The sequence below is a fragment of the Sebastes umbrosus genome, chromosome 10 (assembly GCF_015220745.1).
Source record: "Sebastes umbrosus isolate fSebUmb1 chromosome 10, fSebUmb1.pri, whole genome shotgun sequence".
In the NCBI taxonomy this organism is placed as follows: Eukaryota; Metazoa; Chordata; class Actinopteri; order Perciformes; family Sebastidae; genus Sebastes; species Sebastes umbrosus.
This window is the reverse complement of record NC_051278.1, coordinates 21,357,519-21,370,247: the sequence shown is the minus strand read 5'-3', so window position 1 is coordinate 21,370,247 and position 12,729 is coordinate 21,357,519. Positions and strand designations below refer to the sequence as shown.

Sequence of the window (12,729 nt, the reverse complement as noted above, 5' to 3'; positions counted from 1 at the left end):
TATGTGACAAAGGTTGTTTGAGTTGAATAACTTGTGTTGAGGTCTGTTTATTGGGGACTGACTGTGTGTTGTTTCTGTTTTCTGTCCAGATGCGTGAGCTGTTGCTGAAGCTCCATTTCATCCTGGTTTACATCGCTCCCTGGCAGATCGCCTGGGGCAGCGCTTTCCATGCCTTCGCTCAGCCGTTTGCTGTGCCTCGTATCCTTTCTCTAAGACCTGTATATGCACGTGTGTCTGAGTGCATCAGTACCATGCTTTTCTTTCCTTTACTGGTGTGTGTCCAGACTCAGCCATGCTGCTGCTCCAGACTCTGCTCACCACCATCTTCTACACCCCGCTGGCTCCCTTCCTGGGCAGTGCCATCTTCATCTCCTCCTATCCGCGGCCCATCAAGTTCTGGGAGCGAAACTACAAGTAAGTAAGGCCCTTCCAAACAGCCTGGAGAGGTGGGAAAGTTATTTGCTCACATTGTAAGTCTAGATTGAAGAAATCTTGAAAAGCTGCAAGTTAAAGGTTTGGCCAAATTGTCAACGAATCCCATGAAAAGACTAAAACCAACAATGCAACGAGTTAGTAGCTTATTTCTCTGTGCCGTAGACCTCCATTGTTGTCCAAAAACTATTCAAAACATGAATGAGCCACACTGTTGATCTTCGTGACAAGTTCCTTCATTACTTTGAACACACACACCGTAGTTTATTTTGAGTCAATCCCACATACACTGTCCTGCTGTTGTAAATACACACAAGCGTACCAATGTGTATTAATCCGCGGCTGAAAATAGGCCCAAACAAACATACTATTTCCTCCTGTTTGAGTAACGTTTTCAAAAAACTATAGTGCCCAGCTGTTTCAGGAACTTACTGAGCTTTTGTAAAAAATAAAAGCATATATTTGTGACCTGTTTTTAAAGATTTACAGCTTCAGTAGAAATGAACGGGCTTGGTGCTGAGAGCCACGGACACGGTAGTGAAAGTGTCGGTTACACTTTATAATAACCATCATTTATTAATGGTAAATTGATATTTAATTAAACTTTGTTAGTAGTTATTTTACTGTTAACAAACAATGAAATAATAAATAATAATGTTTACTAATTATTATTAATGCTATAATTTCTGTTATTTTATCAGTAGTTTGTGTTATATGAAACAATTAGTTTATAAATTCTATACTGTATCAAAGCTGATAAGAGACGATAACAATTAAATTCTGATTACATTAGTAAACTATTTATTAACAGTTTATTGTTGCACACATTATAACCTTTTTTTATATACTATATTAATTATTTGTTAGCGATTACCAAATTTGTAAACCTTTAAGAAATAATTTGTAAAACATCTATAAACATTACACAGATGGATGGACCAGAAACCAATTATTAACCATTGACGAAGTATTAACAATCTAAATGTTGTTTATAGATGCTTTACAAAGTATTTATTAACCATTTAATAAGGTATTATAATCATCAGTTGAAACTTTATAATAACCATCCAAATAATGTTTACAGATTGTTTACAAAACAATTATTAACCTTTAACAAAGTGTTACAAATATCTGTCTATGTGATGTTTATAGATGTTTTACAAATAATTTCTTAAACGTTTACAAATAATTTTGTTATCATTAACAAATTCTTATATACATAGTATATTAAATGTTATATGTGCAACAATAAACTGTTAAAATAACATAACTTATAGCATTACTAATAATTAGTAAACATTATTAATTACAATTTCCTTGTTTGTTAACAGTAAAATAACTATGAACTAAGTTTAATTAACTATTAATTTACCATTTATAAATGATGATTATTATAAAGTGTTACCAAAGCATTGAGAAATTGGCTAATGACCTCTTTCATAAAATTAATGAAATTTAACATCAACGTTTTTATTTAGTGAAGGAGAAATCAGTGCCATCCTTCTGAGCTAGAAGGATAGACACCCTCCTCCTCGCTCGCTCGCTCACACTTACACAACGTGACCCCTCTGTTCCCTTTTACTTATTGATGTGAGAGACCGTCTGTACTTCAGCTCACTGAGAGCACTCCAAAAATACTCCCGCAGCTTTGTTGTGCAAACTTCAGTGATTTGCCATGAAGCAGCCTTATATTTAGACGCCGTCGTTGTTTGAAACTTGTGACATTAAAATCACTGACATCATCATTTCTGCTGGAGTCAGATGTTGCTGTTTTAGGCAGTATAGTTGTGCAGGTTTGTCAACCTCAGCCAAACACCAAGACAACATGACAACAAAAGAATAACACATGGACAACATCTGAGATAGTTTAGTCTTTAGTTTGCCTGATGACTGTGGAGGTTTTACAACTAGAGTTTTAGATCTTCAAGAAGACTAATTCTTAATTCTTGAGCTCTCTTTCTGAGAAGCTTTAAATGGTAATACTGTCCACGAAGGATATCAGCTGTTTTCCACATGTTTTGGTGGTGTCATATTCAAAATAGGTTTTGATTTGACTCAAAATGGGTGTGGAAGCTGTCCCATTGTATGCACCCAGTGGGCCATCTCAGGGTCTGAGAAGTGAAGCCAATGTGGAAATGCCTTAAACTTGCATTCTTTCTAATACCCAGCAGGGGACTTCTCTCGTTGCAAAAAGAAGTCTGAATACATAGAAGTTTATGAGAAAATGAGCCTACTTCTCACTTTATTTATTACCTCAGAAAACATTATAAACATGATTTTATGGTCTCAATCACTAGTTTCAAGTCTTCTTCAATACAGCATGATGTTCATTTAGTAAATTATGGTCCCATTTAGAGTCTAATAGACCATAAAGCAGGGTATGCTTTAGGGCGTGGCTACCTTGTGATTGACAGGTCGTTACCACAGTGTTGTCTGTGTTTTCTTTTTTACAAATTTAACCTGAAACTTTAAGTGTGTTTTCAGTTCATCAAAGTTAATTATAACCTTTTTGGTCGCCTAAAAATGTCTTATTCAGCATTCGGTTGTACTTAATTTCTGGTCACAAAATGCCAAACTCGAGGCTTCAAAACGGCAGTCCACAAACCAGTGGGTGATGTCACGGGGACTACATCCACTTCTTATATACAGACTATCTATGCACCCTATTTTACATGACAAACACTTGGTAACACTTTGTCACCGTAGCATAAATGGTGTCATTGTGACTTATTTTTGGGCTCTATCAAGCAATATAGTTTTTTTGTCTCTCTTGCAGCACAAAGCGTATTGACAACTCAAACAGCAGACTGGTATCCCAAGTGGATAAAGAGACAGGTGAGTTCTCTCTGACTGCACTTACATCAGTTAAAAGCTGCATCTTTTTTTTTTTTATTATTTCCTGTCCTCTCTAAATCAAGCAGTCATATATAAAGGTTTACTTGTGAAGCTCTTGAATAAATTCAGTTTGATTGATATCTTTACTGTGTCAGTATTATGAAGAAGGTACAAATGAACTTCTTGTAATTTAGAATCAGACAGAAAGTCCTTTCTTGACGCCCATCCATCCATCTGACTGCCCTTCTCTCGCAGGGTGTGATGACAGCAACCTAAACTCCATCTTTTACGAGTACCTGACTCGCTCGCTGCAGCACTCGCTCTGTGGCGACCTTATGCTGGGCCGATGGGGCAACTACAGCGCCGGAGACTGTTTCATTCTGGCTTCTGACTACCTCAATGCCCTGGTCCACCTCATCGAGATCGGCAACGGGTTGGTCACTTTCCAGCTGAGGGGTCTGGAGTTCAGAGGTGCAGTTTGACCATCCCTACCTCCTTCATACCTCCCATCCGTTCTCCATCCTTCTCTCTGAATGAATGACAAGCGAACCCACTGTCTTACCTCCATCTCTCTCTCCATCCCAGGTACATACTGCCAGCAGCGAGAGGTGGAGGCCATCACAGAGGGCGTGGAGGAGGACGATGCGTGCTGCTGCTGCGAGCCGGGTCACTTGCCCCACATGCTGTCGTGCAACGCGGCCTTCAACCTGCGCTGGCTGGCCTGGGAGGTGATGGCCACCAAGTACCTGCTGGAGGGTTACAGCATCAGTGAGAACAACGCCGCCACAATGCTGCAAGTGTACGATCTCCGAAAGCTACTCATCACCTATTACCTGAAGGTACGCTTCATTTGTGTCTATCTGTTTATGTACATTCTATAGAAGTCCTTGTACAATTATATGACTGTGGTAAAAGTAAAAAGTATGCGAAAATGATTGCCTCTTTACTAGGTAACTGGGCAACATATTGATATTTATCATTTGAAGGGATGTTAAAGTTAACGCGATAACGCTAATTTGTTTTAACGTCACTAATTCCTTTAACACATTAACGCATCTTGCGGTTTTTAGGTTGTAGCAGTTTTAAAACTAGAGGGAAGATACTGGCATCATATAAAACTAGAAAAATTAAGGAATCCATTGGAAAAACTTGCATGGCCATTTTCAAAGGGGTCCCTTGACCTCTGACCTCAGGATATCTGAATGAAAATGGGTTCTATGGGTACCCACGAGTCTCCCCTTTACAGACATGCCCACTTTATGATAATCACATGCAGTTTTGTGGCAAGTCATAGTCAAGTCAGCACACTGACACACTGACAGCTGTTGTTGCCTGTTGGGCTTGAGTTTGCCATGTTATGATTTGAGCATATTTTTAATGCTAAATGCAGTACCTGTGAGGGTTTCTGGTATTATTCTGATAATACATTTATACAAACATTACATTAATGTTTACAGCCTAATCTATACACAATATTTATATTTGACAAGTATTACATTTTAGCCTTCCACAGTTTGCTTATTTGGGTATTTTAAATGGCTGCAGCTGTTGGTGGCAGAATAGTATACACACTAGTGCTAATATAGCCTATAGATCAAGAAACCAGCTGAATTTAGCTCATTTGGAGGCGGAAAGATGTTTCTTTTCTGACCTAGTTCTTTTATGTACATGCCAGGACACATTTTCACACCAAAACTAAACAGCGATCACTCAGCCCAGAGAAACCTGGAATCACTATTATTACTCTACGTGTCTTTCGTTTCTTCAGACTTTGAGCATGTCAGAACACCCAAGCATTTGATCCTGTTATCTCTTTTATCTGTGTATTTAAGCTGATATTTGATTATACTGATTCACACTGAGTCACAAGAATGAACAGGTACTTAGTAGGCTACAGCTTTAATAAGGCATTAACTTTTGACATATTCAATCACCTTCTCTTCAGTGGCGGACTGAAAATTGAATATTCCACTTGTCTCAACGGGCGCTTAAAGATCTGCCTGCCGAAAGGTTAAACTGTTAAATTGATAAACCAGTATCTTATGCATTAATCATTCTTACAAATGGCAGCTTGCCAATAGTAACTCCAGATGAACCGCTACACAATCATTTCTTACTCTTGTGCTTTCCTTGTGTTTAGTATTTTGCTTTTGTCTGGTCCCTCTTCTTCTTCCCCAGAGTATTATCTACTACCTGGTCCACTCTCCCAAACTGTCCACCTGGCTCAAAGATGCCGCCGTCCAGGAGGCGCTGCAGTCCTACACCAAGTGGCACCACATCGAGCGCGACCCTCAGGTCTTTAGTGTGAAGATCGATGAGGACTACGTGCACTGCCTGCAGGGCGTGACACGCGCCAGCTTCTGCAATGTCTACCTGGAGTGGATCCAGCACTGTGCTGGGAAGATGGAGACGGTACGTCACTTAAAGACTATTTTATCAAGCTTCATTATGGGTTAGAGCCGCTAACTGTATAGCTTTTTTCTCACCATAGGAATTCATCGATTAGACTTTAAAATGTCGGATAATAGTGAAAACTGCCCATCAAAATTTCCCAGAGCCCAAGTTGACGTATTCAAATCGCTTTTTTTCCTCTCCACTAACATCTACTTAGGTTCAGAGAGTGGTATGCCTTGAATAACTCACGAGAGGAGTTGGTATTGAGTTGAACAGCTGACAGATTTATTGCATACACTTTGTATATAAAGGATGAAATACAAATAGAGCTTTTTAAGTATTCAATAGGGAAAAAAAAGAAGTCCCCTTTGAGTGGAAACCTTCAACAAATGCTCCTTTAAATTCAGAGTTTAGTTCCTTGTCCTTGTGTGTGTATTGGGTGTACTACTATGACAACTATTACTACCTGGGTAGAGCGAAAAGTGTTTGTATTCTTATCTGCTGACTGAATGAACGAATCAAGCTGGTCAGACGTCTTCTGGGGCGGGTAGGCCAAACCGCTTCCAAGACCGTCCACAGCTCGGATTCTGTCTAGTAGATCAAAAAACAACCTACATACTGTAAATAGTGCAGCGTTATTCTGTACTCTGTCTATCTCTAACATTAACTTATTTTCTTCATTTAGAATATCTTATAATGAATAACCAATAACTAAGGATATACTTAATTTACAATAAGACAAATTATCATATATCACAACAACTATAAGTATTTTAGCATTAATAAACAAATTATTTATTTTTAACCACTTTTTAACCCATAACATATTCCTTTTAAATCCGTTTTATACAAATTTTTATTCCACCTTCAACATGACTATGAATTATCATCGCTAATAACTCGACCAAAACTGTCTCCCTCACGTTCACAGCCGGGATTCTGATAAAAGAACATCAGATTAGTGTTGCCATACGGAAATAGTCTTAATTTTAGGACTTTAATGTGACGTTTTATACCAAGAATGTCTAGTTGGTTCGCAGCATATTAACTGGACGGGACTTCAACTGCACATAGTTCTAGGAGATATGGGGTTGTAGTAGCCCTATATTTTATATAGAAAACCAGCAAATATTCACATTTTAGGAGATGGAACCACAGAAAAGTGAAATTTAAACATTATAGCAGAATCTGTACTTATTTTTATCTTTGTCCAAGTATCTTCATGTTTGCCCCGCATGTCTTTGTGTTTGTGTCCAGCCTGTGGACAGTGACGAAGACTCTCCTTTGGTGACTCTGTCTTACGCTCTCTCCGTCCTGGGGAGGAGATCCCTCGGCACAGCGTCACACAACATGTCCAACAGGTAAACCTCGTTTTAACCAAAGAGCAACACGAAAAAGATGAATGAATTCCCTGTAGGCTAATCACTCTCTGAATGGAGTCATGTGGGAAGATCATGGGGACACTTACACCCTCCTTGACATTTTTTACAGTCAGTTATTCGGCATGAAGATTTTATATGACCTGTGTTGAACTCTCACCATGGATTAAGAATGATTGCACTTGCAAGGGGGGTCCCATTGTGTCTTGACTTTTATGTTTTACATGCATTCTTTCAATGAAAAACTATTTTCTTCTTCGGGAGACAACAAAAGCAACCCTGACCATCATGTACAAAAATTATAACACATTCAGAGACAGATTTGTGATTTATAGAAAATTTGACTCGACCTGACTTGAATATTTTGAGTAACTGATTGCTAAAATATTAATTAACTTAAAACCAGCCACATAAAAATAAAAAACCTCAGGAAAATAGCAATATACCACTGAAAATGCAATACTCATATTTAATTTAATTTGTTTGAAATTGAAATCTAGCATAAAATGTATATTTCTGTCTATTTTTTTTAGGTAAATGCAAAAATTACACATAAATGTCCAAGTTTTCTAATTGCAAATATGCTGAAAAATGATAACTAATATTATCAGTAGCAGAGATTTACCTGCAGTTTGACCGATACACCAGAGGGGGGCACTAGCAGATAAATCTTTAACCACACACATAATTCAAACAGATTTCTGTCACTGCACTCATGACTTTTTGTCTTTGTGTGGTTTATATTCTAAAAATATTTCCGTTTCATAATCCCCCCTCTCTCTCTCTCTCTCTCTCTCTCTCTCCCTCCCTCCCTCCCTCTCTCTCTCTCTCTATCTTTTTATCTCTATTTTTCCCCCATAACCCTCCGCCTTCCACCACAAAGTCTGGAATCATTCCTGTACGGTTTCAACACCCTGTTTAAAGGCGACTTCCGCATCGCCACTAAAGACGAGTGGGTTTTTGCTGATCTTGACCTCCTGCAGAAGGTGGTGGCTCCTGCAGTCAGAATGAGCCTCAAACTGCATCAGGTAAAGTGCACGGTGCTTTTAAATAGCTGTAACTCCGGGATTGTAAACCTGTTTTCACTAATTCTACTAAATACACAAACATTTGTTAATATCTACACAACGGTCGTTTCTCATCCCTGGAGTATCAGTATCATTTTCCAACTACCTGTTTAAAATTCTACAGTGCTCCATCATGTCTTTCCTGCCCTTTCAGGATCACTTCACCTGCCTGGAGGAGACCGAGGAGGCATCTATCTTGTACGAAGCCATCACAAACTACCGCAGCAGCCTGGTCATCTGCCACGAGAGCGACCCCGCTTGGCGTAAGGCGGTGCTATCCAGCCGTGACACGCTGCTCACACTGAGACACATGATCGATGACGGCACGGACGAGTATAAGATCATCATGCTTTACAAACGCCACCTCAGCTTCAAGGTCATCAAGGTAAAAAAGGGCAGAGCGTGTCGGCGATTTGTATGTGTGAGAAGTATTTCATCTTCCAGAGTCAGAAAATGTCACGCAAAGGGAATGAATAATGTGAGATGGTGAGAAATGCCAACCAGCTTTGGAGTGTGCAGAAAGTATGACAAACCTCCTTCCTAAAACAACTAAGACAAGGTTTAAAAGGTCATCATATAGAGGTTTGCTACCAAACAACCATCACAATCACGTTTCTGTCTGTATGGCTGTCAAATATGAACAGATGCTTTCTGATGTGAATTGCTCACATCTTAACTGAATGTATCTAAGGGCTATATATAGTAGGTCTGAACAGTGCCTGATGATCTGAATGAATGTGAAGAAGGGCGTCTCCTGAAAAGTGCAGACTTGCAAATTTGAATGTCTTAACATTAAAAATAAAGTTTTTATCAACCCGTTGCACAAAATGACCACAACATCAATACTTTTGACTCTGCAGTGCTAAGTGCTCAAATTTCCGCTTAACTCTCAGCACTTAAAGTTGAAACATTAAAGGATGATGTTAAAGGAATAGTCAGAGTTTGGGAAATCGATACCGCTCTCGTCTCTCACTAAGCTACCATATCATATTCATATGATATTTCATATATTCATATTTATCCTACAGATACAAACAGGAGTGTTGTATGCATCTTCTCTTCTAACTCTCAGCAAGAGAGCAAATAAGGGTAACGGTCAAGCTATTCCTTTAAGTAAAGTTTTTTATATCTGTGTGGGTTTTACTACGGCTGTTGATCGAGCTTTTTGACTCTGCAGTATTTTTGTTAAGTGCACTCACTTCCTTCTAATCCTCTGCCACATAAAGTTTTAGCTGTTCAGTGATGGAAGGATGGTGTTAAAACTAAAACATCCGCTCTCCTGGAAGAAGCTGAAAAAGCAGACGACAAAATGGTTCTATTTGGTTCCAGGATATACAGTATTTTACCTCCACCTACCATTACTTTTTGCCAATAGAGGATGATAAAACATTAATTACTCAATAGTCCTTTAAAACGTAATTATGTATATATTTTTGTATGATCTGATCTCAATCTCTCTATGCAGATCAATAAGGAGTGTGTACGAGGTCTGTGGGCGGGCCAGCAGCAGGAGTTGGTGTTTTTACGGAACAGAAACCCGGAACGCGGCAGCATCCAGAACTCTAAGCAGGCGCTGAGGAACATGGTGAACTCGTCCTGCGACCAGCCACTGGGCTACCCCATGTACGTGTCATTTTAGGATCAAATTTAAAGTTTGCGTAAATGAAAATGTGTTTCATATTTCTTTAATTGTCTTCTAGGTATGTGTCACCACTAACAACATCGTATGCCGGAACACATCGTACGCTCCGCAGCATCGGAGGAGGGGCTTTAAGCCTGGACGCCATTAGATCCTGGCTCTGCTCGAAATGGTTACGGTCAGTTTCGAATATAAAACATTTCTGCATATTTAAAAACATCCTCGGTCAAGAGTGCAGTTCTTTTCTTGACTAAGATACTCTGGATGAGCTGCTCAGTTTAATTTATTTAGAGCGCACACTTGCAGTAAAAACGTACTTCTCTTACAGCCTCATAGGTCATTATGTGTAATCACTTTCAGCTGAGTGTTGTTGCTCTGAATGTCCTTCACCTTGTGCAGCTAAGGCGTATCCGGGTAGACATAATATAATTTCATGAGAGATGATTTTCATTTTCCAGCACACATTTACGTTGTAAAATTGAAAGTGAAACTCATAAGCAACAGGTTTTAACATGATGTAAATCTGAATGAAACGTCACGTTTTGAACACAAACAAAAAAGGCTTCTTTAGGCTTAGGCAACAAGACTACAACGTCCTTAGGTTTAGACAACAAAAAAAACAGTTAAGTTTAGGGAAAAACATTGTGTATTGGGTTAAAATAACTACGAAGACAAAGACAACTACACATTGTTGGTTTCACATGCGATGTGTACTCTGTTGTTCTGCGTGAAAACCCTGTGTTTTGTGTCCCATCCATCGTCCCCGACCTCTACACATAATGGAGTTTCACACCGTCTATATGACAGCGCCTGACTTCCGCTTCTGCTCCTGTCATAATTACTACGGTCGCCAGAGGTCACTAAAAGTCGCTGTTCTTCTATACCTTCTTTCAGTGATCTACCATGTGAATAGATGATAAAACCTACTAGTGGGTGTAGTATGCCCCTAATGGCCCACATCTATAGGGCTTATAGCGACGTAATAGCCTGACAACAGTCTAATCAGCTGCATCTATAGTGGTTAGTTTCAATTTGTGAGTGCTGTTCAGTTCAAAATCACATTTATAAGCAATTCTCATAAAATTAGTCAAAGTCATAAAGTATTAAGCTGATAAAACAACGTTAAGTGAGTTTTTTGAGCTGTTAAAGAGGGCCTGGGGTCTCCAGGACCCCAAACACAACATTAGAGTTAAAGGGGAACTGTGCCCATTTTCAAAATTCATACATGTTATTCCTATGGTCTATGATAGTCCAACAATTATAAGTAAAGATGAACAACTCTCTCCCAAATCCAAAAACTAGAGTTCTAAAACTCAAACTTGTGATGTCATAGGGTATAAAGTGTGGAACTGCTCCATCGACGATGAATAGAGTGTTTTGTAGTGTTTGTTGTATTTTTGTAGGCCAACCAGGAAGTTAGCATCACCCTGGGTTCCTTCGACAAAAAGCCAATGGGATTTTTCCGTTGGGTTTTGGATTATTGTAGAAAATAAGTTCTATGGCAAACACAAGTTCATGATACTTACACATTTAGTTCAACAAGATAATCTCCTCTAATGAACACCACTTTTATGATTTTTGAAGTTTAAATACAATCCAGAGTAAGTAAAAAGATAACGTCAGGCTATAAACTAAGTACACCACGGTCGCATCAGCTCAAGTATACACAACAAGGCTGGACGAGTCGACGTGATGACGTTTAGTAGTCTCATTTAGCCACTTGTTAGCAACTGCCAAGACACATAAAAGCTTTAAAATTCACGAGTGGGGTATTTATTGATGTATTTTATATCGTAGAGCAGAACTTTAAAATCTCTTCAGCTTGTGTTAACCACATACCTTATTTCAGGCATCTAACTAAAAACCCATTGACTTCTAGGCTTCTGTTGGTCCACAAAATCAGTCTCCCATTCATTGTCCATGGAGCAGCTCCAGACTTTAAGAAGCACAACGTCGTGATTACACATGAGATGATAGTAACTTCAATGTTCACTTATTCAGCTGTATTCGGTGTAAATCACTCCGTATAAGGTGCAAACGGCAGCCTAATGCTGAGTGAGTGCTTCTCTGTGGATTTACAGATATTGACTCAGTGCTGGGTAGAGACTTCCCCGCCAACTTAATGTAGTTTTAAATACATGCACAGAGACAGCGGGAGTGCACACTTGAGAGAAAGAGAGGATTGCAGAGTGGGAAGGCAGCCAAAAGCTTTGACTCCTTTCTTTCTTCCCTCCGTCCTTCTCTTCGTCCATCCTCTCTTTTGTTTATAAATCCCTCTTTTACACATTACCTCCAGCACAGCTTATTGTAAGGCTCTGCATTAACCTCTGCAGGTCAGCTAATGTGTGTGTGTGTGTGTGTGTGTGTGGCCCTCTCTTAAGCTTCTTAGAGGCTGGGTTTTCCTTTCAGATTAGATTAGTTTGTAAATCCTATTTCCTCGAGTTAAAGGTGTCGTCTTAATTTCAGTAAGTAGCCGAGGAGCCAAGGAGATGAGCCGCGCCTTGCCAGCTAGAACACATTTAACTAATTTAAGAGGACACTAGTGTGTGTCACATATGCTGGCACAGTTATGTAACAACCTCTCTCTTTACGTGTTTCTGTGTGTGTGTGTGTGTGTGTGCGGTTAACCAGCCGGAATAGTTGAGGCTAGCTAAATTTTTGATGCCCCTTTGCCCGTTTTGTGTCCTTTGCACTGATGTGGACATGAATAAATAAATCACAGCTGTGTGTGTGTGTGTGTACTGCAGGGTGCGTAAGGACAACCTGACCAGCTGCAACAGTGGTGTGAACATGGAGGATGTGGACTGCGGTGCTGGTGGTTCGTCCTCGCTGAGCCAAAACCGCCCGTCCTCCGTCACGTCCAACAGCCTGAGCCTCTACCAGCACAGAGCCAGGACGACGCACAGCCACAGACACCACAACGCAGGTACGCCGCAACGCACACAAACGCGTCTCACTATCCATGTGAGTCCCGAGAACATAA

General features: G+C 39.7%; 1 protein-coding gene across 1 annotated transcript in view; it reads left to right on the top strand.

Moving 5' to 3' along the window:
• The window catches only part of pcnx2 (pecanex 2), a 43,311-nt gene that overhangs the window by 26,135 nt on the left and 4,447 nt on the right, over positions 1–12,729 (top strand). Inside the window, exons 25-36 of the mRNA XM_037781938.1 lie at positions 90–198; positions 285–414; positions 3,209–3,267; positions 3,523–3,738; positions 3,853–4,106; positions 5,446–5,679; positions 6,919–7,022; positions 7,924–8,068; positions 8,262–8,492; positions 9,573–9,730; positions 9,808–9,924; positions 12,494–12,672. Coding sequence (XP_037637866.1) covers positions 90–198; positions 285–414; positions 3,209–3,267; positions 3,523–3,738; positions 3,853–4,106; positions 5,446–5,679; positions 6,919–7,022; positions 7,924–8,068; positions 8,262–8,492; positions 9,573–9,730; positions 9,808–9,924; positions 12,494–12,672 — 1,936 coding nt within the window. The remainder of the gene's footprint in view (positions 1–89; positions 199–284; positions 415–3,208; positions 3,268–3,522; positions 3,739–3,852; positions 4,107–5,445; positions 5,680–6,918; positions 7,023–7,923; positions 8,069–8,261; positions 8,493–9,572; positions 9,731–9,807; positions 9,925–12,493; positions 12,673–12,729) is intronic.